Below are 23019 nucleotides of genomic sequence, written 5' to 3' on the forward strand. Positions count from 1 at the left end.
ATAGAATGTAATAGATATACTTTTGAATAAGAGGGGCAGCATCATCATGTCAATCTCATATTCAAACATAAGGATTAAGTAAATGATACCCACTATGTGGTCTAATCATTTATTTTATCTTAACAATTAAGGGAGGAAGAGAGAGAGAGAGAGAGAGTTAGAAAAGTAGTAGAGTATTATCTTTCAATTCAATTTAAATTTTTATTATGGTTTGAATTTTTGAACACGAAACTAAATTCCATCGACAAATGACATTGAAAGGTCATCAAAGGCTTTTGAGGTCACCTTCTTCAATCATAGAGGCCCCATCTCGGCCCTGTTCTCTTGGAACCCAAGGGCTGAAATCACCATCGAGAAGAGGTCAGAGGTGCCTCCTTTCTTGAATCCTCTCCCCAAAAAGCACACATGGCAGAGAGCAAGCCTGCCGAAGTCACGGACTTCCAAATTATGATTGCAAACAAAGATGATAGCAAGAAGCAGTTAGCTCCCAAGAGAAGCTCCACCAAAGACAGGCACAAGAAAGTGGATGGTAGAGGCAGAAGAATAAGGATGCCAGCTCTTTGCGCAGCCAGGGTCTTCCAATTGACCAGAGAATTGGGTCACAAGTCCGACGGTGAAACAATTCAGTGGCTCTTACAGCAAGCAGAACCGTCAATTATAGCTGCAACTGGTAGTGGGACTATTCCAGCTTCGGCTCTGGCAGCTGCAGGGGCCTCTGTTTCTGAACAGGGGATTTCTGTTTCAGCAGGCTTGCACACAAAGATGGAAGGGCTAGGACCAGGTGTTGTTGGGGCCGGCGGTAGGGCCAATTGGACAATGATGAGCGGAAACTTGGGTAAACCTCACGTGTCAAGTGGGATGTGGCCCTCTATCAGTGGAATTGGGTCAGGGTTTCTTCACAATTCAAGCCAGTCATCGTTGAATTTCGGCGGCGATAACTCGAATTTCTTTCCTAAATATGGGTTTCATGGGTTTGAATTTCCTAATATGAATCTGGGTCCATTGAGCTTTTCCACATTTATGAGTGGAAATAACCGGCAGGTCCCTGGTTTGGAGCTTGGGCTTTCGCAGGATGGTCATATTGGGATGCTGAATTCTCAAGCTTTGAGCCAGATTTACCGACAGATGGAACAGAGCCGAGGCGATGAAGTTTCCTTGAATCAACACCAGGAGCCTTCTGACAAGGATGATTCTGAAGGGTCAAGGCAGTAGAAGAATTAGAGCTTTTAAGATGGAAATTGGTCATTACAAGTAGGATAGCTAAGACTAAGAAGCAGAGTAGACTATTATGGTTTGTTGCCTGAATCTGAATAGATGAGTGTTTGAAATGTATAATTGAGAGAGAGTTGGGAATTCAATTCAGTATTTTAGTGTGTTGGGTTTTGCTTTTCATTCGCAGGATTTCTCTTCTTTATAATACAAAAAGTTTCATCCTTGTCTGCAAAATCAGGTTTTGCTTTCTCTCTCTAGCTCTTCAAATGTTCTTGCGTCTGAGTAGCTAGCTACCTGTAATTAATCATTCCTTGTGGTTTATCACATGCAGGGATGAACTACGGACAGAGCAATGTTTGGAGGTTTGCTTTGATTTTGAGGTGTAATATTATTGTTTACCAATGTTGTTCTATCAGCTAGGAACTTTCTCATGTTCTCTTACATATATCAATTGAAAGTTGATCCGTTTTTGAAAGAGTATAGCCATATAAGCCTAAGCTATAGAAATAGAAGAGTGCTGCTGTCTTGATGTTTTTCCAGTTTGAACAAGGCAGCAATTCCTCATCCTACTGGTTAGTTGAAGAGTGGGTTTGCTATTTGATATCTTTATTTTCTGCTCTTCAAATGCATATTTTCTTGGATACCTTTTGTTGCTTCCAAGTTGAACAAGACATTTCTTTCTTTCTTTCTTTATCTTTACTTGTTTAACAAAAGAAAAAGTACTTCCAAGAATCCAACCGTAGTGTTTTTTGTCCTTAAAAGATCTGCTTCCTATACGAACGCATAAATATCGGTACAACTTTTTGGGAAACAGTTGTTGTCAACCTTTGATGAGTCCCAAATTACTCAGCAGCATGACACATGTAGTCATGTTGAAAATACTCACCCCAACTGAGCCCACAAACAGTGTATACCAGAGCAAGACATTATCATCGGTCCAGATAACCCCTTCGGAGATTACTATGATCAACCCTGTTAGAACCCCTTTTTTTTCGCATCGAAGATCAATTCCCACCCCACGTGCAAAAGAGAAAAAAAGAAAAAGAAAAAACCAAGCAATGAAGCATAATGTTTTGAAATATGTTCCCATATGCACTGAAAGAAGAAGTAGATGAATGCAACTCTCTGATGCTTAAATCAATAATGTATTCAAAGAAAAAGAAGTTGATGATTGTGAAATAGGGTAAGGTTTTGGTAGAGACCAAAAAGCTCCCTTTACCCGAGTTAGAGAGCCATGTTTGAGCTAGATGGGCTTAGTATCTCGGTTATGTGGGGTTGCTGGCCCATAAACCCAACAAACCCTTTCCTTACAAATCCCATTTCCGTCATGATTCTACTCCCTGTGATAGAAAGCGAGAGAGGGAGAGACACAGAAATTTTGATCAAGTGGATGAGCATACACGGTGGACATATTTTTTACAGACCCATCTAGAAATAATACCTTGCTTGTGTAGAAATGTTGGGACCCTTCAAATTGAGTTTCCCAACACCAGCACCTAGCCCGTAACTTTTAGCAAAGGTCTATCTCAGTCTCTTATCCAATTACCCATTGCCACAGACAGGCCCACAACCAAAACCATCCTAAACCAAGCCCAACCCAAGAAAGGGTTGACAATGGAAGAAGTAATGTTATACACCTTAATTTTATTTTACAATATTGACATTGCAATTTTCAACTAATCTTCGATTTTTTTTTTTTTTAATAATGATTAATCCAAGGAATGTTATATCAGTATTATAAAATAGTTGTAGAATAAAAAAACAATTGAGCGTTTTTGAATAATGCACAACACATTTTTTTACATTTTCAAACCTAATTTTTGTTTTTTTTTAAAACGAACTTTCAAACAATACATTTTTACACAATTTTGTTTTAAATCGAACTTTTAACCCGTCAAACCCCAAAGACCATGCATATCGAATAAGATCTTATGCACCCATAAGCTTTAATATCCGGATCTTCTCCGATCCTTATGAGAGTATGCAATTTATGGCAATTTACAACAGAGAAATCTCAACCGTTTTAAGGAGGGGAGAGGATTTGTTTCAATAGGCTTTGTGATTTTCATCACTGTGATCGGGAAAAGTTATTGTCTATCTTTGGGCTTTATTGTAAAATCAATCGGGAGCATGAGAGGCGGGGATTTATACTGCAGTCTGCAGTGGACCGGATGTATGGTGTTATCTTCAAGTCGTGAATGGTTTAGGGTTGAAGAGATAGGGAAGGGTGGTGCAAGTGGGCCAAATAGGTGGTTGAGAAAGCAGAAGCATAGGTGGTCCAATTGAGGGAAATCTAGGACCACCCGAAAAGAAATCCGACCCAGGTACATCCAAGGGTCCTGAGACTCGGTTTTCGAGCATGATTGATTGGTTGGTATCACAACTGCGTGGATTCCAACATGGCCAACTTGTACGGACTGCAAACAAATCATGACCATGCAATTTATAACGGAAACAAAATTCCTATTAAACGTGCTTGTTATTATATGGATGGCCATTCCCACCGGAATGGGATCCTCGCCTGAATGGATCCTCTCGGTCCTCTTTTTTTTTTTTTTTTTTTTTAAGAGATTCAACATGTTACATGTCTCACTTATTAAAAATTAATAAAATATTTTTTAATATTTTTAAAAAAATAAAAAATAATATGATATAATTATTTTTGTTTTTTGATATAGCGACAACTCCAAGAGCCACTGTTTGACCTGAAGGTGGCTTCGGCCACCTCATGGCTCTTAGAGAACCATGGTCAATGGCTAAATCCAAAAAAAATATGAAAGCCCTTGGGGGTGGCCGCACTCGCAGGCCAAACAGTGGCCCTAGGGATGGTCCAACCACCCCACCCCCGAGGGCAATATCAAAAAATAAAAATAATTATATTATTTTATCATTTTATTTTAAAAATATATATATTAAATAGTATTTTATTATTTTTTAATAAGTGGAACACATGACATTTTTATAGTCGTTGGATCTCTTTAAAGAGATCCTAATCATGAACTGGATTCCCTAATTTAAAATGGACTAGAGAGGATCCCATTCCATTCACACCAAGCAAGAATTAGATGGTAAAATATATGTATGTACATATGTATGTATGGCCACTGTGCCATTGATGTGATGGTAAAGTAGTGGAATTTGTACCCACCCCATCTGGCATCACCCCTCGCCTACATCGTGGATGGTCTTCCAAGGGGCTTGGGTCTTCACAATCTGCCAAATCAAGAGTTTAATCATCAAATTAGGCAATTTTTTTTTTTTTTTTTTTTTTTTTTTTTTTTTGTGGTGTTTGGCCTGGATTGGGATTCTTGTAACTGGGAAAATTTTCTATTGAGCGAACAATCGTAGGAAGCTCTTGATCAGGCAAGGTGTAATCAGGAAAAGAAATTATAGCTAATTCCAACCCATTTAGCCCTGGAAGTCTGGGACTCTTTCCTACCTCTTTGGAGGATTGTTTCGTATCTTTAGTCATTTTCATGTGGCACCCAAAAAGATTCGCATGAATTAATGCAAAAGATTATTATTATTAGTCCTACATTATTGTTGTTGATGTTACTGTAGGTGTTATCTTGTCCTAGGAATCAGGTGAAGAAACTACTCATGTCTAACATAGCAGGACGAAAAAATCATTTTCAGAAACTTGTGTGGCTAGCATATAGTCCTACTTCATCTTGACCTATAAATATTGACTTTAATGCATTTTAGGAGTGCTTTTTGTGTTTAAAAAACATATGTTTTTGTAAAATTTATTTTTGTGTTGAGATGAATTGGTAAAGTGATAACCCTCCCCCCCTATTAATACTATTTTTGGTAAAAGTGGGCATAATTAATCACTCAATTTTGGATTTGTTCAAAGGATTTGGCTTGGGTCTGAACTCCGTTCAATTTATTGGGATTGGAACATGTCTCTTATGTTCTATTATATATAGACACACGAAATTGGGATACACATTTCTTGTGTTTTGTTACCCAATTCCCACAATTTAGTTACAACTGAAACCAAGCCAAGTCCCTACTCCAATATGAGGCACTATGTTGGTTGGCATACAAAAATGCAATTCCATGCTTTTACATCTTTTGTGGGAAAAGAAGCCCCAATCACATGTCAATGTAGCCTTGGCAGGTGGTTCTAACAATCTATCCAGCCAGGTACGGATATGATCTTGTCTCCTATCCTTTCTCTTCTCTCTGCTTACTTTCATATCACAAAAAAGGAAAAAGAAAATTCACATTTCCATGGATTTGGCATAAAATAAAAAATGAATAATAAGTAAAGTTGTAAATAGCGTGCGAAAGACAAAAGCCTCGAGACATTTTTTAGCTTTAATAAGATGCTAACCCCAAAAGTTTGTTTGTGCATGTGTGATCGAGAACAGGCTAATGCTAGGCAAACTCAATAGAAACCGCTCATTCTCTCTTGCATTAGGCCTGCAGCTCGCCCTGCTTCATCATTCTTCCCATAATGCCTAAAAATAGCTTTACAAAACTATCTTAGAAATGTAGAAATAATTTTTATCAAAACAAACGTTAAAAACATTGAGTATACTGTCTACCCCCTCTGTCTCTTCCATGTGCCTATCATGTGCTGGACAAGCAGTCATGGCAAGTGGCATTAATTGCGTATGCACGGTCCATTCTGCCGTCCTCATTATGGTGTTCTTCATTCTCCCCATCCGTTGTGTTTTTTTTTTTTTTTTTTTCATTGATGTATGCGTTTGTTTGACCAGCACCTGAAATATCTTGCACTTGTCTATTGGACACTAGAGGGACTTGTGGGTGGTTAAGAATATATGACCCAATTCCAAATAAAGCCTATTTTTGAACAGCTACTTCTTTCACAAGCATAGAACACCGAGGGATTTTTGTAGTACTTGATCAAACGGTGTAGACAATGGGAGAATGGCATAGCAATTATTGGTTATATACTTACAAGCCACTGCTGGACCCCAGAAGTTTTTGAACTTCCATCTCCCACGCAATATATAATATTGAGCGGATTCCCACCACTTTCTGTAAAGAAATAATATATAGTATTCCTTTCACCAACGAGGAGCTGAGATGGATCACCTTATCTCCAGGTAGATGATAAATAATAAAAAGTAGGGCGAATTCTTAAATACATTCATATTCTAAGATCCACCTCAAGCAGATTCCTTTTTATCTTTTTTTCCGTGCGTTTGTGTGACTATTAGTACGGATTACCAAAAAAAAAGAAGAAAAAGCTACAATATAAGAGAGGGATGTGATCAATCAATCAATCAATACAGCCAGACCCAAGAAAGAAAGAAAGAAAATGGTGATAACAGAGAGATCAGAGAGAGAGAAGGTGAAATAGTGCCAAAAAAAATGAGAGATGTGGGAGTTTGGAGGCATGGCAACAGTTACTTATTAAGCCAAACAAGAATCCTGCTGGATTTTGAAGATGATAAATGCGATACATGTTTCCTAAAACAAAAAGGGGTCCCCAGAAAGCAAAGCAAAATCTTACTAGATTCCATTAGATAGTACTTGATGATACAGAATGAAAGTTGGTTTTAGGGTGGCTTTAATTAAACATAGGGTACCTATATTACCAAACAAGACCCACATGGCATGGGGCAGTGCAGAATGAATCAATGAAGCAAAGAAGAAGAAGAGCCCCCAAAGAGAAGCTAAAAACAGACTCCCCAAGGTCCCAACCAAAAGGCGGAACGAACATTGAGCCGCCCTCTGAAATTGACACAAACCCTAGAGACGACCAGATGTTAACGGGGTGAGTGGGGTGGGACCCAGATGATAGCCGCATCCATGCGCCTCTCTTCTCTTTTCTATTTTCTATTTTTTATTTTTTTATTTTTATTTTGTTGGGTAATTGTTAATTTGTTATATGTCCCTCCAAAAACTCTTCGTCCAGCTAAAAGAGCCACCACCACCCAACCAACACACAACCACAAGCCCGATTCAGAAATCAGAATCCAAAGGCCAAAAGAAAGTGCCAGAAAACTCAGAGAGAGAGAGAGAGAGAGAGAGAGAAAGAAAGAGAGATCAAATACAATAAATTAAAGATAGAGCAGAGATTCTGGGGGAGAAAGATACTCTCATCCCTCTCTCAGACTGCCTCTCTTTCAAACACTCTCTGCTTTGTTTTTCCGAGTTTCGTTTCCAAATGGATTGTTGGTCTTCTCCTCTCGCCATGGATGACGAATTTGAGAAGCTTGTGATTCGAATGAACCCTCCAAGGTACCACCTTTCACTCTGTATTACTTTTGTCATTTCTTTATGTTTGTTGGGGTTCCATTTTGTGCCAATTTGGTCTTGTTTTTGTGGAATTGAGGTGGTTGGTTGTTTTCTTTTTCTTTAATTTTCATTTCTTGAGCCGAAAGGTTCGAGCTTGACGGTTTTGGAAACATGGGATCGTGATTTTGTTCCTTGTTAATATGGAATTTGCAGGGTTACAATTGATAATGCCTCGAGCAGGACAGCCACTTTGATTAAGGTATTTCATTGAATTCTCTGAATTCTTTTGGATTATATTGTATGCGATTCAAGAACGTCACTCTGATACAATGAATATTGTGAATTCTCAGGTTGATAGTGCAAATAGGCGTGGTAGTTTGTTAGAGTTGGTTCAAGTTCTGATAGACTTGAATCTCATAATTCGTCGAGCTTACATTTCTTCAGATGGGGAATGGTTCATGGATGGTTAGTTTCTGATCCGCAAATTAATATATATATAAGACCTTGAAACTATGGCTTGTGATTACCTCTTGTTGCTTCCGTTTGTTCTTTGCAGTATTTCATGTCACTGATCAAAAAGGGAACAAGCTGTTTGAAGATGATATCGCTGAGCAGATTCAACAGGTAGATCTGCAAAACCAGATTCTGGTTTACATTTTATTTATGTCAATTATGAAGTGCTTAAGAAATAATTACCTTAGAGCTGGAGATGTTAGTGTCATAGTCGGAATTCTAAATGGGGTTTATATTGATATGCTTCTAGGAAGAACTTGGTAGGTAATTTCTACAGTGTTTCTAGTTACTGTATTGAATGGGTTTGTGGAGTCCTGCAAAATTTTCAAATTAATGTCATCATTAGCCTTGGTATATTTATCCCCGTTTCGAGTAATAGAATTTTTTTTTTTTTTTAATGAAATTAATAATAGAAGTTTTTATGCACGGTTAAAAGATCAATTTAAAGAGACTTCATAACCCTGCTCTCCCCCACCCAAAAAAAAGAAGCAGAGAAGTGTATAGAAGCCTCCAATGGCTAGCTACAAGGCCTTTTACTTTAATCACCATCCCCAATTAATTTCATCAACGAGTAGATAATGGATGGACCATCAAAGAAGGATCAGTGGTTGCTGTCTTATATGTATATACTATAATCTTTTAGCAACATTCTGTGTGGAGCCATGCGAACTCCAAGTCATGTTGATGGTTAATTTTACATGTCACAGTCACTTGGACCTATGAGACGCAGCTTCCGGTCCTTGAGAAGGTCTGTGGGCGTCCAAGCTGCCATGGAACACACAACAATTGAATTGACTGGCAGAGACAGGCCAGGCCTGCTTTCGGAGGTTTTTGCTGTTCTTGCTGACCTCAAATGTAATGTGGTAGCTGCAGAAGTCTGGACCCACAATTCAAGAATGGCATCAGTTGTTTACATCACTGACGATGCAACTGGATTGCCAATTGAAAATCCTGATCGTCTTGCTAAGATCAAACAACTTCTTCTGTATGTGTTAAAAGGAGATAGAGATAAACGAAGTGCCAACACTGCTGTTTCTGTGGGTTCCACTCATAAGGAACGGAGGCTGCATCAAATGATGTATGCTGATCGCGATTATGATATGGATGATACAGATTCTATGTCAACCAATGAGAAGAGCAAAGTTTCTGTAACTGTAGAGAATTGTGCAGATAAGGGATATACTGTTGTGAACTTGAGGTGCCCTGACCGTCCTAAGCTATTATTTGATACTGTGTGCACATTGACGGATATGCAATATGTGGTATACCATGCAACTGTCATTGCTGAAGGACCCGAGGCTTATCAGGTTCACTTTAATTTCTTTGAATTGCTTTGTTTGCTCTTCTTGTTGGTTTTTTGCTTTACAACAACTATGTTGAAAACATTGGCTTTCTAAGTGAAACGCTATTCTCGATTGTATTCAAAGATAAATAATTTATTCGTTTTTACATTGCTGTCAAAATTCATTTGTCTCTTGAAGTTTACTTCACGTACAGCTCTGATGTAAAGAGCCTCATTTGAGTTTTTTCATTCCTTCCATAGGAATATTACATCAGGCATTCGGATGGATGTCCTATTAGTTCTGAAGCAGAGAGGCAAAGGCTAATTAATTGCTTGGAGGCTGCTATCAAGAGGCGAACTTCTGAGGTACAGACACACAGGGTAATTTAATTCGATGCAAGTTTTTAGTACTTTTCAATGTGTTATTTTGATGTTAATGCATATTCATACCATACAGGGTATACGGCTAGAACTTTGCGGCGAAGACAGAATTGGCCTTCTATCTGACGTGACTCGTATATTCAGAGAAAACGGTCTATCGGTTACTCGAGCCGAGGTCACGACCAGGGGTTCCCAGGCGGTAAATAGTTTTTATGTGACTGATGCATCAGGAAATCCGGTGAAGAGTGAAATAATTGAGGCAGTCCGTAAAGAGATTGGGTTGACAATACTTCACGTGAAGGACGATGCGTATTTGAAATCTCCACCCCAGGAGAGTGGGAGTGGGAGGTTCTCTCTGGGTGACCTTTTCCGTTCCAGATCAGAGAAGTTCCTATACACCTTGGGTTTGATAAAGTCATGTTCTTGAGTGTTGAGCAGTTAATTAGGGTAAAGAAAACAAAAAGGTGCTCTGTCCAATGCCTGTAACTGTAAGTATTAAGTAATGTCAGTGTAGTTGTAGGTTGTCCTTTTAGAATCCCATGTTGATCTTTGGTCAGGCCTCAACCTTTTGCAACCTTTCAACTTGTAAAGTTTCCTGTATATAGAATTAATTTCTTAGCTGCATTTTTTTGGTCAATGTATATTCCTTTCCTTGTTTTGTTTGCATACTTTGGTCTTCAAGTGCTCTGCAACTGCTTTATTACTTCCAAAGATTCTTCTTTTTCTTTATTGTGGCTTCTGTAAAAGGGCCAGATAAGTGCGTGCTTAAGCAGAAAATGACATGTAAAAATGAGAAAACGGGGGCTTAAAAAACATCTTACTCAATATATATATATAAAAAAAATAGATTAAATTAATCATCAAGGGAACCAACCTCCCCGATCCCCTGAATCCTCTGAAATGAGGCGCCGCCGAGATTGAATTGTTGCTATTGAAGATTGTAATAGAGGGAGTGTGATGAGATAGATTGATGTCATGATGTGCAAAAGTTCTTCTCAAGTAGCTTTCATTCTCGGCATTTGTTTGAAGTGGCAGCTAGTGCTATGGTAGGTAAGGTCACTACTGAGCCAGGTAAGGTCACTACTGAGCCAGTAACCTTTTCAACTCTCTGCACTCCTCCATGTGGCGTGAGTGGTGTGAGAGCTAGTTATCACTTTCACTACTTTCTTTACCAACTTCTATTAGCCATTGGAATCTCGTACAACGATATTGTCCCCTGCATAAACAATAAACAATCCCCATCCCTTCCATTTGTATATTGTGCTGCTTTGTTCTTTATTGTAATATTTTACCAATACAAGTTGTTTGATCCCGGCCACTTGCTAAATCCAGGACAAAATTATACAATGTTTTCAACATTTTGATTATTAGCTTTCGTTTTTAGAGTTGTGCTATTTCATAGTTGTCTAAGATATGCTTTTGAAACTTTAGATTAGTTTCAATTGGATGCTTTTCTTCTATATCACAAGTGCTGCTTTATGGTTTTAATTATTGTTTCAAGTACAAGAGAGTGACCATTTACATGACAACCACTAAACACAGTAGACTTGTTCTGGAATAAGTATGTCACCATAAAAATCATATTTTCAATAATTACGTTTTCAAATTGATATTTTTTTTTGTAAATTCGCACGTTTTTTAAATAGACTACAAACCCAAATTTGCAGCCCTATGCTCTTTTGCCTACCCAACCGATAAGATTTAGACTTAAATTAAGAAGAATGATGGGATAAGGAACTCAATTATTAGAACTTAAATAATCTGTCGACATAAAACACGACAAATTTCTCTTGATAGGCAAACAAATTGACATGAACACCATGACAATTCAAGCTTTACAAATTAAAAGAAAAAATAAATAAGAAGAAACAAAGAATGAAGACACTAAGACAAAAACACAAAATCTTGATGATCAATTAATTAGGCACCAATTAATTTGATAGGATGATGATGACCTCAATGATTTTGTAATTTAGACTTTTGCTTTGAAAAGTCCACCGACAAAATCTCCATACGGAGGGAGGGGCCATCACGCATCTCCACGCCCACATGTCTTGCCCCTCACCGATTGAGGCCTTGCCTTACACGTGTCAAAATCTCAGCTACACAACAGCCGCCAGTACACGTGGGGCCCTGCCCCTGTTTTATGTCGAGGCCACTTACTTTGCTGGCCCTCTCGCTCTTCTTTTTCAATTAGGATCTTTTACAATATTAAAAAAATAATAAAATTTTAAATTATGTAAATTTTTTTGTCCTTTTATATATTGAAATGTTTGAAAAATATCACTTATTAAAAATGTGATATGTTCTAGTTGAGAATTGAGCATATTTTTATTAAGTTTTTATTTTTTATATTGTTAAAAAGTTTTGAATAAAAAATTATTTTTTAATTTTGTGAAGAAGAGTCTCTATAAAAGTAAAGAGAAAGTTATAATTCTTTTTAGTTACTTTGATAATATGTCACATTAATTTTTTTTTAGTTATCTCAATAACATGCCACATTTTTCAAGCATTTCAGTGTTAAAAAAAAAAAAAAAAAAGTTTGTGAGAATCTTGCTGATCCCTCCCTCTCTAGTCTCTACCCCGTTTGTACAGTAACCGAGTTGGATCTCCTTTTTATGGTTCACCATAGTCACGTGGTCGGTATCGTATCGAATCCTCCTCGAAGCACGTCTGGAGCTGAATTCCTACCAGGCCAGTCTTATCATCGTCAATTTATGACATTGAAGTCTGCTACGGTCGTGCTCACCGCCTACTTCCTGCGCTTGCATCTAGCACGTGTTGATTGGTGCCACGCAAGTGCATAAGTAAGGCATTTTGCATGCGATAAAAAGTTTTGAATCAAGAAAAGCCAAAAATGTAGTCTTACTTAAAAAAAGGAAAAAGAAAAAAAAGAAAAAAAGGGTAGTCTTATCCTATTTTATAGAGCAACTTTCCCTGGATCATTTATATGATTGGAGTCTAGACTTGTTTGAATGAGAAACTTTTATAGAGTAACTTTTCCTCAATCATTTATATCAATTATAGAGTTACCTTTTCACTATCATTTATCATTTATATGATTGAAGTCTAGCTTCCGGCTTTAATTCAAAAAAAAAAAAAAAAAAAAATCTCCCTTTTTGTTTTTTCTTTTTTTAATTTTTTTTAAACAAACAACATAAATTATAAAAACATACATAAAATGTTAAAAACTATTTTTATTTTTATGTCACATCAAAATATTTTTTTTCAATAAGAAAAAATAAAACCAAATAACAAACGAAGAGTAAACTAATGTGGTGGCTCCTATACGAGATTTCTCCATTTATTTTCTCTGTCCCACTATGCAGGGCTAGATGTACAATTTTCTCTTGCATTTTTTTTTTTTTTTCTAGTTAACAATATGATAAATGGGAAAGGGGATTAAGGAGAATCTTTTCCATTTTTGATTCTTACATAGGATAAAAAAGAAAGAGAAGTGGGAATACTTCTATAATAATGATGAGAAATAGCCCATTTGGCAACAGAATGTGCCAAGAGATTAACTCTCTTAAAAACCTTGGTGGCAGACTAAGAAAAGAAGGAAAAAAGATTACAGATGTTGATTTGCCTATTTATGGTAAGGTAATCCTATATACCATGGATCGGGATTCCTGTAATTAGTATTATAAGAGATTCTTTGTAACTATGACATGTCTCTAATAGAACCTGTGTACCCAAACAATTTTGGGCTACTCGAATAGGTAAACCCTGTGAGATATATTATACACTCAAACTCTCTCTTTGCCATAATTTTTAAAATTATTATTTGACCAAAATTTAATAATATTTTAAAAAATCTCGTTAAGAAGTGTAAAAATAAGAATAAGAAAGTGAGAGCGTGTGACATTACTCAACCCCATTGATAGCCTTCCCTAATTGCAATCGGGATGACTACAATCCGAGTTGAAAATTGCCAATTCCGATTATTCATCTCACAACTTTCTCTATAAGTGATACCAAAATATCAGTATTTTTAACATATTTTCAAAAGAAGAGGTGTGGATAGCATATTTCACATTGTTATTATAAAATAATATAAATATGCATATGAATGATAGGAGGAGTAGTGATTTTTGACACACCGGCATGCTTGATCAATAAGCACCCCGGAGTTAAAATATATTTTTGCTATTCAAATATTATTTTAATAATATTTTATAATATTTTAACACTGGCGTGCTTACCATTCAAGCACGCCGGTATGCCAAAAATCACTACTTAAATGATAAATGTTCATATTCCAAAAATGATTATGATGGTGACAATAAGGCTGCGTGAGAAGGGTGTCAGCAAAATAATGATAATGAATGGATGAAACTTCAATGATGGCGTAACTTTATTTAATTGGTACAAGGGGAGGGCCCCATCTCAACAACAATAGCCCAACAAACGCGCAGCATATCTAGAAAGTGGGCACACTCCCTCTCTCGTGTACGAGAAATTAACCTAACAATAACATACCCATTTATGTATCTAAAGGAACCTTCGTAGCACCCATTAATTATGGTATGTTATGTATCAATCCTATACACGTGGACTAGCATTAGCTTTCCAGAATTTAGTGGGTTAATGGGCATATAAGCAACAAAAACCAACTTGCAGGAGAGAAAGTACACCTCATATAAATATCTTATGTGGAACATTGCGCATGTAAAACGTGCCCTATTTTTAAGTCGAATCTTGGGACCGGTCAACTGCAGAGGATAGCTAGCTAGCTCAGCCCATTAGACCCATTAAAGGGTCCACTTAATTTTAGATGGACGCGCGATTCTTACGTCGCAAGGAGCTAAAGACAGCCCTAATGGGTCTCAGTAGCTACCACCTAGACCCTTTAATGAACTTCTCGCTGCCCAGCCCCAACAAAAGCAGCGGGTTATGAGATCAACTAAAGCGCTCATAAGCAAACTAAAAGTATACCGCCAGCATTGGCAATAACACATTAGCCCATTGCCATCTGATTCAAAGAGTACATTAATGCATAAAAATTCCACTGTATTCAAGGACCCTCATCCTTCAGCCAAGAATTCTCTAATCTGGTTACACCCAATTCTAGAACTCTATATCTTCTGGGATTGAAACAAACCAAAAATCCTTTCTCCTTCAGTGCAGAACTCATCCAAAGAAAAGCCCTCTAAATTGGGCGTAGTAGTTGAAAAGTTCTCAAGTGAAGCAAAGGGAAGATAAAACAACTAGAAATACCCACATCAGACCATTGGAAGCTCACCGCATTCCGCAACGACAACCTTCTTTCTAGGACGGTCTCCTCGGTCCGTCTCTTGTGATTCAATCAGCCTAACAACATCCATGCCTTCCAGGACTTGACCAAGTACAACATGCCTTTGATCCAGCCATGACGTCTGCCAATCACCAGATAAACATAATATGACATCTTTTGAACATTTGTCAGAAATTAATTTCCTAACAAACACATAGTGAGAAAACTATAGTGCCTGCATGTGTATTTTATTATCCATAAAATAAGGGATTCCGGTGCACAAGAACAGAGGAACATAAAACAATAAAGCATTTGAAGTTTATCAGCCAATTAATAAGAGCAACATAGAATGTTAGAAACATTCAACTACATTTAGGTACCTTAGTAGTGCATATGAAAAATTGACTCCCGTTGGTGTTGGGGCCAGCATTTGCCATGCTAACAACTCCCGGTCCAACATGAGACACTGCAAAACATCATTAAGTTGTGGAATGGCACAGTGACAGTATATACAAACAAACAAAAAAATGAGAATGAAAGAGATGGCATAGTAAAAATATTATCACGACAGAGAGCACCAGTCAATTAATCCCTACCAAGGCACTCTTCTTTTATAAACAATATTGCAATGTGCCAAAATAAAATTTATAAAGTTTTCTTTTTCATAATTTTTCTCCTTCACAACCGTGTAAAGATCTTTGGTGGGTGTCCATTGACAGAGAGTCCCAACCTGCTGCAACTGTGACATGAGAAGTGGAAATTAACTTACACTTAAAGTTTTCATCTTTGAATGTACGGCCATATATACTTTTGCCTCCAGTTCCCTGCAGCAAAATTAAGTTATGGAGAATTAGTTGATGGATTTGCTTGTACGTTCAAGCTTGAACGCCCAAATAAAATACAACCAACAGGTACAAAATAAAGTGATTTTTTCCTCTTCCAGAAACAGAACACAAGATGGCACCAGGAAATTTTCAACTTCAGAGTTAGAAATTCATCCAACAGCCCCTAAGAAGTAGGAATGATGGAGTGTTCAGTTAAGCATAAGAACCTCATGTTGCTACCGGATTACAATAAGAATTTACACTTTGTCATGAATCAAGGTTATAACTCCCAACCCAAGGGTAGACAAGCATTTAGAAAGAGCTTAAAAGCTAAAAAGAAATTCATCCAACAGCCCCTAAGTAGGAATGACAGAGTGTTCAGTTAAGCATAAGAACCTCACGTTGCTACCGGATTACAATAAGAATTTACACTTTGTCATGTATCAAGGTTATAACTCCCAACCCATGATTTAAATATTTTGTCAGGGGAACCTTTGAAAGTTCTATCAGGGCTAATGTATATCTTATCACCTGACCTTTATGTATTGCACTCACATGTGCACACACGCACACAAGTCACATGTTTGAAATTAACAAACTTCACACTAACTCGAATTAATACTACACGATTTGTCAGAAATTAAGGCCACAGAAACAAGGCTCTCTACTGGATGTCTCTTACAGGTGGTTGCTATTAGATTAGAGTCTTATAAGTCGAACAAGCCTCAAAAGTCTAAAAGAAAGGCAAAAGTTCTTCTCCTTTAAGAGTTGGTCACACTTTTAAATGAAGCAAGAGAGTCTGAATAGAGTTAGAGGTCCAGCAGTATTAGACTCCTCAATTTCTTCCTAGTACTGACATTAATATCAGCCTACCAATTTAGCATGACAATGGGTGGTTTCTCCACCTTAAGAGCAAATATAGAGATTACCAAAGTGGCAAATGACTAGAGCTTCAAATTATCATAACCCAGTATAAATTATTTACCAAGGTTCAAATTCAATTGCTAACTTGAGGGATGCAAGGAAATCAAAAATATTTTGCACAAGAAAAAAAAATGCTCGAGCGATATCCATATAAGACATTACAACAACTAATTTATGGGTCAAGATTGTTCATTGGAAAGAAGCTTAATTTTTCAGCTAGATAGGACGCTTGTTCAAGTCATCATCTGTAAAAATACCAAAAGAGGTCCGATAGCCACATCTAATTATCTGCACATAAGAGGGCATCTTTAAGAACCTGCTGATTTCAATTTCTTTGTTCTTCTCTAAAACCTCGGAATCTTACCATTTTATACAAAGCACAATAAGATGCTTCTCACATTGACCAACAAACTACAAATGTGGCATATTGGTTGATTTTATTTCATTAATCTTATTTAAATTTTTGGCCAATTCAATTAGCAACAATAATTAACGATAATTATAATGCAACTACCATTGCATTGCACAAAATATGAAATGTAAATGAACTATGAATGTTTAAGTATGAGAAAACACCCACGTTTCCCTTTTCGAAGTCCCCTCCTTGAACCATGAAATCCTTGATTACACGATGGAATGTGGAACCTTTGTACCCAAAGCCCTTCTCTCCTAATCAAGATCCACAGTTGGGAATTTAGATTGAATGTAAATGCATCTCAAGGTCAACCAAATCAGAAAACTAAAAGAAAGCAAGAAAACCCAATTAGTGAGAATCTTATCAGACAACCTGTGCAAAGGGCACGGAAATTCTCCGCTGTTTGGGGCACATCATCACCATACAACCCAATCACAATCCTTCCAGCAAGCTTCCCTACTGGATTCCCAATGCTTATATCAAAGTACACTTTCTGGGTAACTATTGATTGCAAAGTTGCTTCCTGAAATTCATATAAATAAAAGAAAAACCCACTAAGTCACTACACATAATTCTACAACATTTAAAACTCTTAATACCTACAACATTCTCACAAGTCTAAATTTAACCATCTTATATATTTCGAAAAGCGCTCTAAAATGTAGAGATTAAATGATTTTCATTCAGAATAACATTTTTTGATAAGTAATCTTAAAAACACTACGGAAAACCAGAGGCATAGGCTCTATTTTTCTGTTCTTTTTGTTTCTTTTCTCCACATTTCCTTATTTGTTTTTCGCAGTAAGCAAACGGAGAGTAACTGAAATTGCACAGAAAGAAAACCCTAACCTCAGCACTGGCCCGGACCGAGGTAAGTATACCAAGTCTCCTCCGAGAATAGGCGTTCGACGAAGAAGATATGAGAGTACTTGTTCGGAAGGAACCGGAGACGAAGCTCGACGGCGACGGAAATCTCCGAAGCCTGACCGAATTACACGTCGGACTCGTAGCCCCGATCTGGTACACGCTTCGTGGACCCGTGAGCGACCCGACATTTGACTGCAAATCCAAGCACACCGAGTCAGAGAGAGATATGACAAAAAAGAAAAAGAAATTAGAAACTCAATCTCTGTTTGATTCCCGAGAAATCGTGGAAAAAGAGATAGAAAAATCAAAAGAAGAAGAGAGGGGAGTTTTACGAGGGTGGTGAATGAAGCTGCCATCGAGGGAGAGAATTTGTGTGCGTGTGTTTTGGGGAGTGGAAGGTGGTGACTGGTGAGTGAGTGAGTGATAAGCCAAATGAAACGGGTCGGGCGGGTTCTGTTGTTGTTGTTGGAGAAGAACGATTAGTTCAAGAGACGGTGTGTCGAAATGACACAAACTTCCACTTACTTTAGTTCCAAATGACGATTGCACCCTCGGGCATCCCACGGGAATATCCGCCCAAATGCAATCTCTAATTTCATAATTTTACTTAGGAAAATGCCGTTTCATTTGGCTTATCACTCACTCAAAAAGGAAAATTTCTTTTTCTTTAGAAGAACACTTACAAAAAATATATATTATTCCTGAATTATTGACCGAGCAATTGCTATGCTAAAATAATATCACTTTCACTGGCACATGAGGGAATTTCCTTTAACCAAGTTGTATCTATGACTTGCTTTTACTAGCCACTTTAACTAATCTATGGGCTGCCAATTTTTTAAATAAAAAATAAAAAATATCCCTAATACATCACCATATGATATGACTCATATTTGGCCGAAAAGTGTAACCTCACCAGATCAAACTTTTGATCGGAAATTTTAAAAGTTCATTTTGTATTATTCAAAAATTAAGGTAATTTTTAAAATTATCATTGAATTTATAATTAATTATTATTAAATTTTAATCAAATAATAATTTTAAAAACCACCTCCACACCCGACAAAATTTCTAAAATTACTCATTTTAAGGGGTTACTGCCAAAAAGAGCCTCCACGTCTCGTAGGACCATACTAGTAATCCGAACAGAAAAATTGTTAGATGTCTTTTCTATTTGTGTACAACGTTTTACAGTTCGACCCAATAACCACAAAGTCGCCACTACATCTACTTTATGAGAAATTTTGACAATTTTTACTCGACCCTTTTGGGTGCTTGTCACCAAATCCCCAGGTCTGAGTCTTTGTTGCCAGAATGGCAGTGAGATTAAAACCTCTGCTTTCACTTCCATTACCTCCTTGCCATTTCAATTATTCTCCACGACCCTTTGTCTATTTTTCAAAGAAATCCCAGCCAACAATCTCTGCAGCGAAAATGGCTACCAGTGGAACAGATAAAACATCTCCTTCCCCCACAAAAATAATAGATTCACATTTGCACGTGTGGGCATCTCCGCAAGAGGTAAACCTCACCCCCACAACACTCTCAATTCATGGATTTTGTTTCAATATAAGCACTTCTGGAAATCACTTTTCTTGTTTCTCAGAAAGCTGACATGGGCGAGTGAAATTTTGCATTTATTTATTTTTTCTTTCTTTGTGAAGGCTGCGGATAAATACCCTTACTTTCCTGGCCAAGAACCCACTTTACCAGCACATGTCGATTTCTTACTTGAGGTGTGCCTTTTATGCAACTTATTTATGTTTATCTCTCTCGGTACTTCATGCTTTATTCGATGATGCTTTGAGGAAGTTCTTTCGATTTGTTGGAAACATATTGGAAATTTACAGTTTTTGGACACGAACTAATTCCATTTTTTCCCCATCTAGCTGAATATTTATTGTCACTATATGTTTGTTTCTATCCACAGTGTATGAAAGAAGCAGGTGTAGATGGTGCACTGATTGTACAGCCCATTAACCATAAGTTTGATCATTCTCTGGTGACAAGGTGTGTTGGAACTATATAATGTTTTCTCGTATGCACTAGATTTTGTTTTACCCTCGTTATTTTTATTTTGTATTATTATTATTTTTTTTCTTGGCATGGGTGAAAAATGTAGTGCATAGAGCATTCTCATTTTGGCAGCTATGTAGCAAAAATGGGCAAAAAAGTAGCCTCATTCGGCTAGTCATTTTAGCTTAAAAAATGGCTTGTTGCCACTGTGTTTGGCAAACTTTAAATTTTCTGAGCACTATTAAAGCTCAACCATACATAAATAAACCAATAAATATGTAAAAGAAAAAATCAATCATATTCTCTCTCCTCTTTAATTAAATTTGCTGAGATGTGAATGCTTTAATGCGAATATCTAACAACTCATGTAGAACCCAGCAGCTGAAATGGTATATTGGTCCTCGCCTCATGGAAGTTCATCGGTTGTTGGCATGTTTTTAGCACTCCTACACTTTTGAGCCATACTCCATCCAAGAAGTGGCCTTTTGTTTGTGTTAGCTAAACAATGAATTGGCGGGACTCTTTAGTTGGATGTTTCATTTTTTTCTTGATGTGTGCCGTTGATCGCAGTTCTCTTTATTTTATTGCTTTCATGTTATGGTCTTTATCATTTAATGCTACAAGGTAATGCCTTATGCCAAGTCAATCACTGGACAGTGTCCTGAAGAAGTACCCAACCAAATTTGTTGGTTGCTGCCTTGCAAGTCCGGCAGAAGATGGAAGTGGGGTTAAGCAATTTGAAGATCTAGTTTTAAAGGTCTGAGTCAATCTCATATAATCATGTACCAACTGTTTTGTCTCAGAGGAATTATATTGACACAATCTTCTTTCATGCCAGGATGGCTATCGAGCTGTTCGCTTTAATCCATATTTATGGCCATCTGGTCAACAGGTAGTAATCACCAAGTAGGCATTGTCACTTCTGTTTATCCTGAAATTATTTTCTTTCCTCCCTTTGTCATCGTGTAATCATTTTCTGGACTAGTTAGTTCATTTTCTAGGATGAAGCAAGGAAATTTTCTTCTTTTTTCTCATACACTTAAGAATGCTGATTGTCCACTCTGGCCTCAGACGTATCCCACGCAAGTAACTGGTTCGTAAATATAAGAATAAAATGATCTGTTCAGATCTAAGACTGGAAGTTTCTTTTCAGAACTCACATCAAATGGTCTGCAATCCGTATGATAGAGAATCATATAAAATGCAACCCAATACCATTCGGATGTTATGTAAATTTCCTTGCAGTCTCCCAAACGTTGTATCCTGATGTCCTTCATTTTTTTCTTCTTCATGTTTTATTGTTTTTGCAGATGACAAATGAAGTTGGGAAGACAATTTTCTCCAGGGCAGGAGAACTTGGAGTACCAGTGGGTTTTCTGTGTATGAAGGTATTACATCTTTTCTACTTAACTCAAAAGCGCATAAGCAAAAATAAAACAAAAATTTAGCAAAAATTCTCAACTTATTCAAAAATTTATTTTAGCTGACTGCTCTGTTTTTGCACGCTTGTTGATCCAAGTGGCATAGTGATTCAACTCAGTTTTTCATATGCTTGATCACTTTGCAGTCACCTACTTAGTGGCTGGGACAACAATTGGCACATAAATATCAGATGCCAGTGGTAAAGATGATAATGTATTTAATCAGATGGATATTTCAGGGTCTCAGTCCACATGTTTCGGAGATTGAGAAACTGTGCACAGAATTTCCATCTACAATTGTTTTCCTCGATCATTTCGCATTCTGCAAACCACCAACGTGAGCTCTATTGTAATTTGACTCTATTAGAAAAAGATTTTCAAGCTAGATAGAAGACCATATTAAGTTTCTTGCCTTTCACATGTCAATTTGCAGAAATGATGATGAAAGGCTGGCCTTTTCTGAGCTTCTTAAGCTATCTAGATTCCCACAGGTAACGTGTTCAGAGTACCTTTAAATGGCATATATGCACTTGTTTGCTTCCTAACTACAGCTACCATCTTGAGATTGCCAAGGCTAATCGTACTTCAACTAGGATATGATATTGTTGGAGAGCATTATATTTTGACTTTCTTTTGCTAGAAACCTTGAGATTGAAAGAAGTGATTGACCTTTGTATAATTTGTATACTATGTCTAGAACTTTACTCAAGGCACCTTAAGTTTTTCGCTGGACAGAGAGGGTTCCTGAGGTTACTATAATCTAAAAGGATATAAGAAACAAGTTTGTTAGAGCGTAAACTATTAATTCAAATTACATAGGCGGCCTCTGTGCCCTCTTAACAAATGCCTGAGAAAAAGTACTGATCTTGTTCATCGGCGTTCTTCTTCTTTTCTCTGTTGCTAAGCAATCGTTAGCAGTCATTCAGTTGATATCTAACACTCATGCATGATATGAATATTACTTTGGCAGGTTTATGTAAAACTCAGCGCATTCTTCAGGGTGTCAAGAATGCCATTTCCATATCAGGATTTATCCCAGCTCTTGTCCCAGATTGTCTCCAGCTTTGGTGCTAACCGTGTGGTGTGGGGCAGGTAGCTCTATCTTTTCTTTACTCCAGTCTATAGACAATGTATCATATATAACATAGAGGCCGGAAAAACAAAAAAAAAAAAATTAGAAACATCAAATGAGGGAAAAGTGTTTTGATGCGATATAAAGGTGAGAAGTATTGTTTTGTAGGGTCCACATTCGAAGAGTGTGTCTGTTTTGAATTGTTGTTAATGTTTTGAAAAAAGTGTCCTTGGTTTTGAATGCAGCGACTTCCCGTATGTTGTTCCTGAATGCGGTTATAAGGGAGCAAAAGAAGCAGCGGCTGTTCTTGCCAATCAAGTTCCCTTATCATCGTCTGAGTTGGAGTTGATCATGGGTAAAACGATCATGCAACTCTTCCAAGGCCAATGGCTTCAGTCCTAAGCAATGTTATCAACTTAAAATGTTTGCGTGGAGTATTGACAAATTGTTATTGTACCGAGAAGATGGAAATCTTCACTCCTCTTGGTCATGTAATTCCAACAATAAATCGTAAAATATTTTACAGCATAATTTCATATGAGCCTCCATTTAAATGCCCTTGTGGATGATGTTTGCTTCTCAGCTAAATATTTGACACGAGCCTAATATTGTTAAGTACGAGAGTGGCACATGGGGAAAC

At 37.3% G+C, this 23019-nt stretch overlaps 3 protein-coding genes and 1 pseudogene across 5 annotated transcripts; 3 read left to right on the plus strand and 1 right to left on the minus strand.

The window, feature by feature from the left end:
• The first annotated feature begins 273 nt into the window (after positions 1–273).
• On the plus strand, positions 274–1680 carry LOC132178936 (transcription factor TCP20 pseudogene; annotated as a pseudogene). Its single transcript, XR_015911931.1, has 2 exons — positions 274–1450; positions 1544–1680. The product of XR_015911931.1 is annotated as a transcription factor TCP20 pseudogene (transcript).
• Positions 1681–6867: 5187 nt separating this feature from the next.
• On the plus strand, positions 6868–10268 carry LOC132178907 (ACT domain-containing protein ACR4). The gene is made up of 8 exons (XM_059591486.2): positions 6868–6964; positions 7106–7431; positions 7642–7687; positions 7779–7893; positions 7985–8052; positions 8649–9248; positions 9485–9589; positions 9681–10268. Exons 2-8 carry the CDS (start codon positions 7358–7360, stop codon positions 10029–10031), a joined length of 1359 nt encoding a protein of 452 aa, XP_059447469.2. The 5' UTR covers positions 6868–6964; positions 7106–7357; the 3' UTR covers positions 10032–10268.
• A 4304-nt stretch (positions 10269–14572) lies between these two features.
• PNSL5 (cyclophilin 20-2) lies at positions 14573–18333 on the minus strand. Its single transcript, XM_059589860.2, has 7 exons — positions 18203–18333; positions 17853–18062; positions 17376–17526; positions 17169–17257; positions 15610–15664; positions 15221–15306; positions 14573–14982 (listed from the first exon to the last, which is right to left on the minus strand). The coding sequence occupies exons 1-7, from the start codon at positions 18224–18226 to the stop codon at positions 14830–14832; spliced, it is 768 nt and encodes a 255-aa protein (XP_059445843.2). The 5' UTR covers positions 18227–18333; the 3' UTR covers positions 14573–14829.
• Positions 18334–19128: 795 nt separating this feature from the next.
• On the plus strand, positions 19129–22910 carry LOC132177506 (catalytic/ hydrolase). Of its 2 annotated transcripts, XM_059589858.2 has the most exons (10): positions 19130–19391; positions 19535–19606; positions 19801–19880; positions 20544–20643; positions 20725–20778; positions 21197–21274; positions 21547–21644; positions 21741–21798; positions 22278–22399; positions 22625–22910. In XM_059589858.2, the coding sequence occupies exons 1-10, from the start codon at positions 19185–19187 to the stop codon at positions 22779–22781; spliced, it is 1026 nt and encodes a 341-aa protein (XP_059445841.2). In that variant the 5' UTR covers positions 19130–19184; the 3' UTR covers positions 22782–22910. The 2 variants fall into 2 exon arrangements, with proteins under 2 accessions (XP_059445842.2, XP_059445841.2); XM_059589859.2 differs by lacking the exons at positions 21547–21644; positions 21741–21798 and having other exon boundaries at positions 19129–19391.
• Positions 22911–23019: the final 109 nt, after the last annotated feature.

The sequence above is a fragment of the Corylus avellana genome, chromosome 4 (assembly GCF_965113065.1).
Source record: "Corylus avellana chromosome 4, dhCorAvel1.hap1.2, whole genome shotgun sequence".
NCBI lineage: Eukaryota > Viridiplantae > Streptophyta > Magnoliopsida > Fagales > Betulaceae > Corylus > Corylus avellana.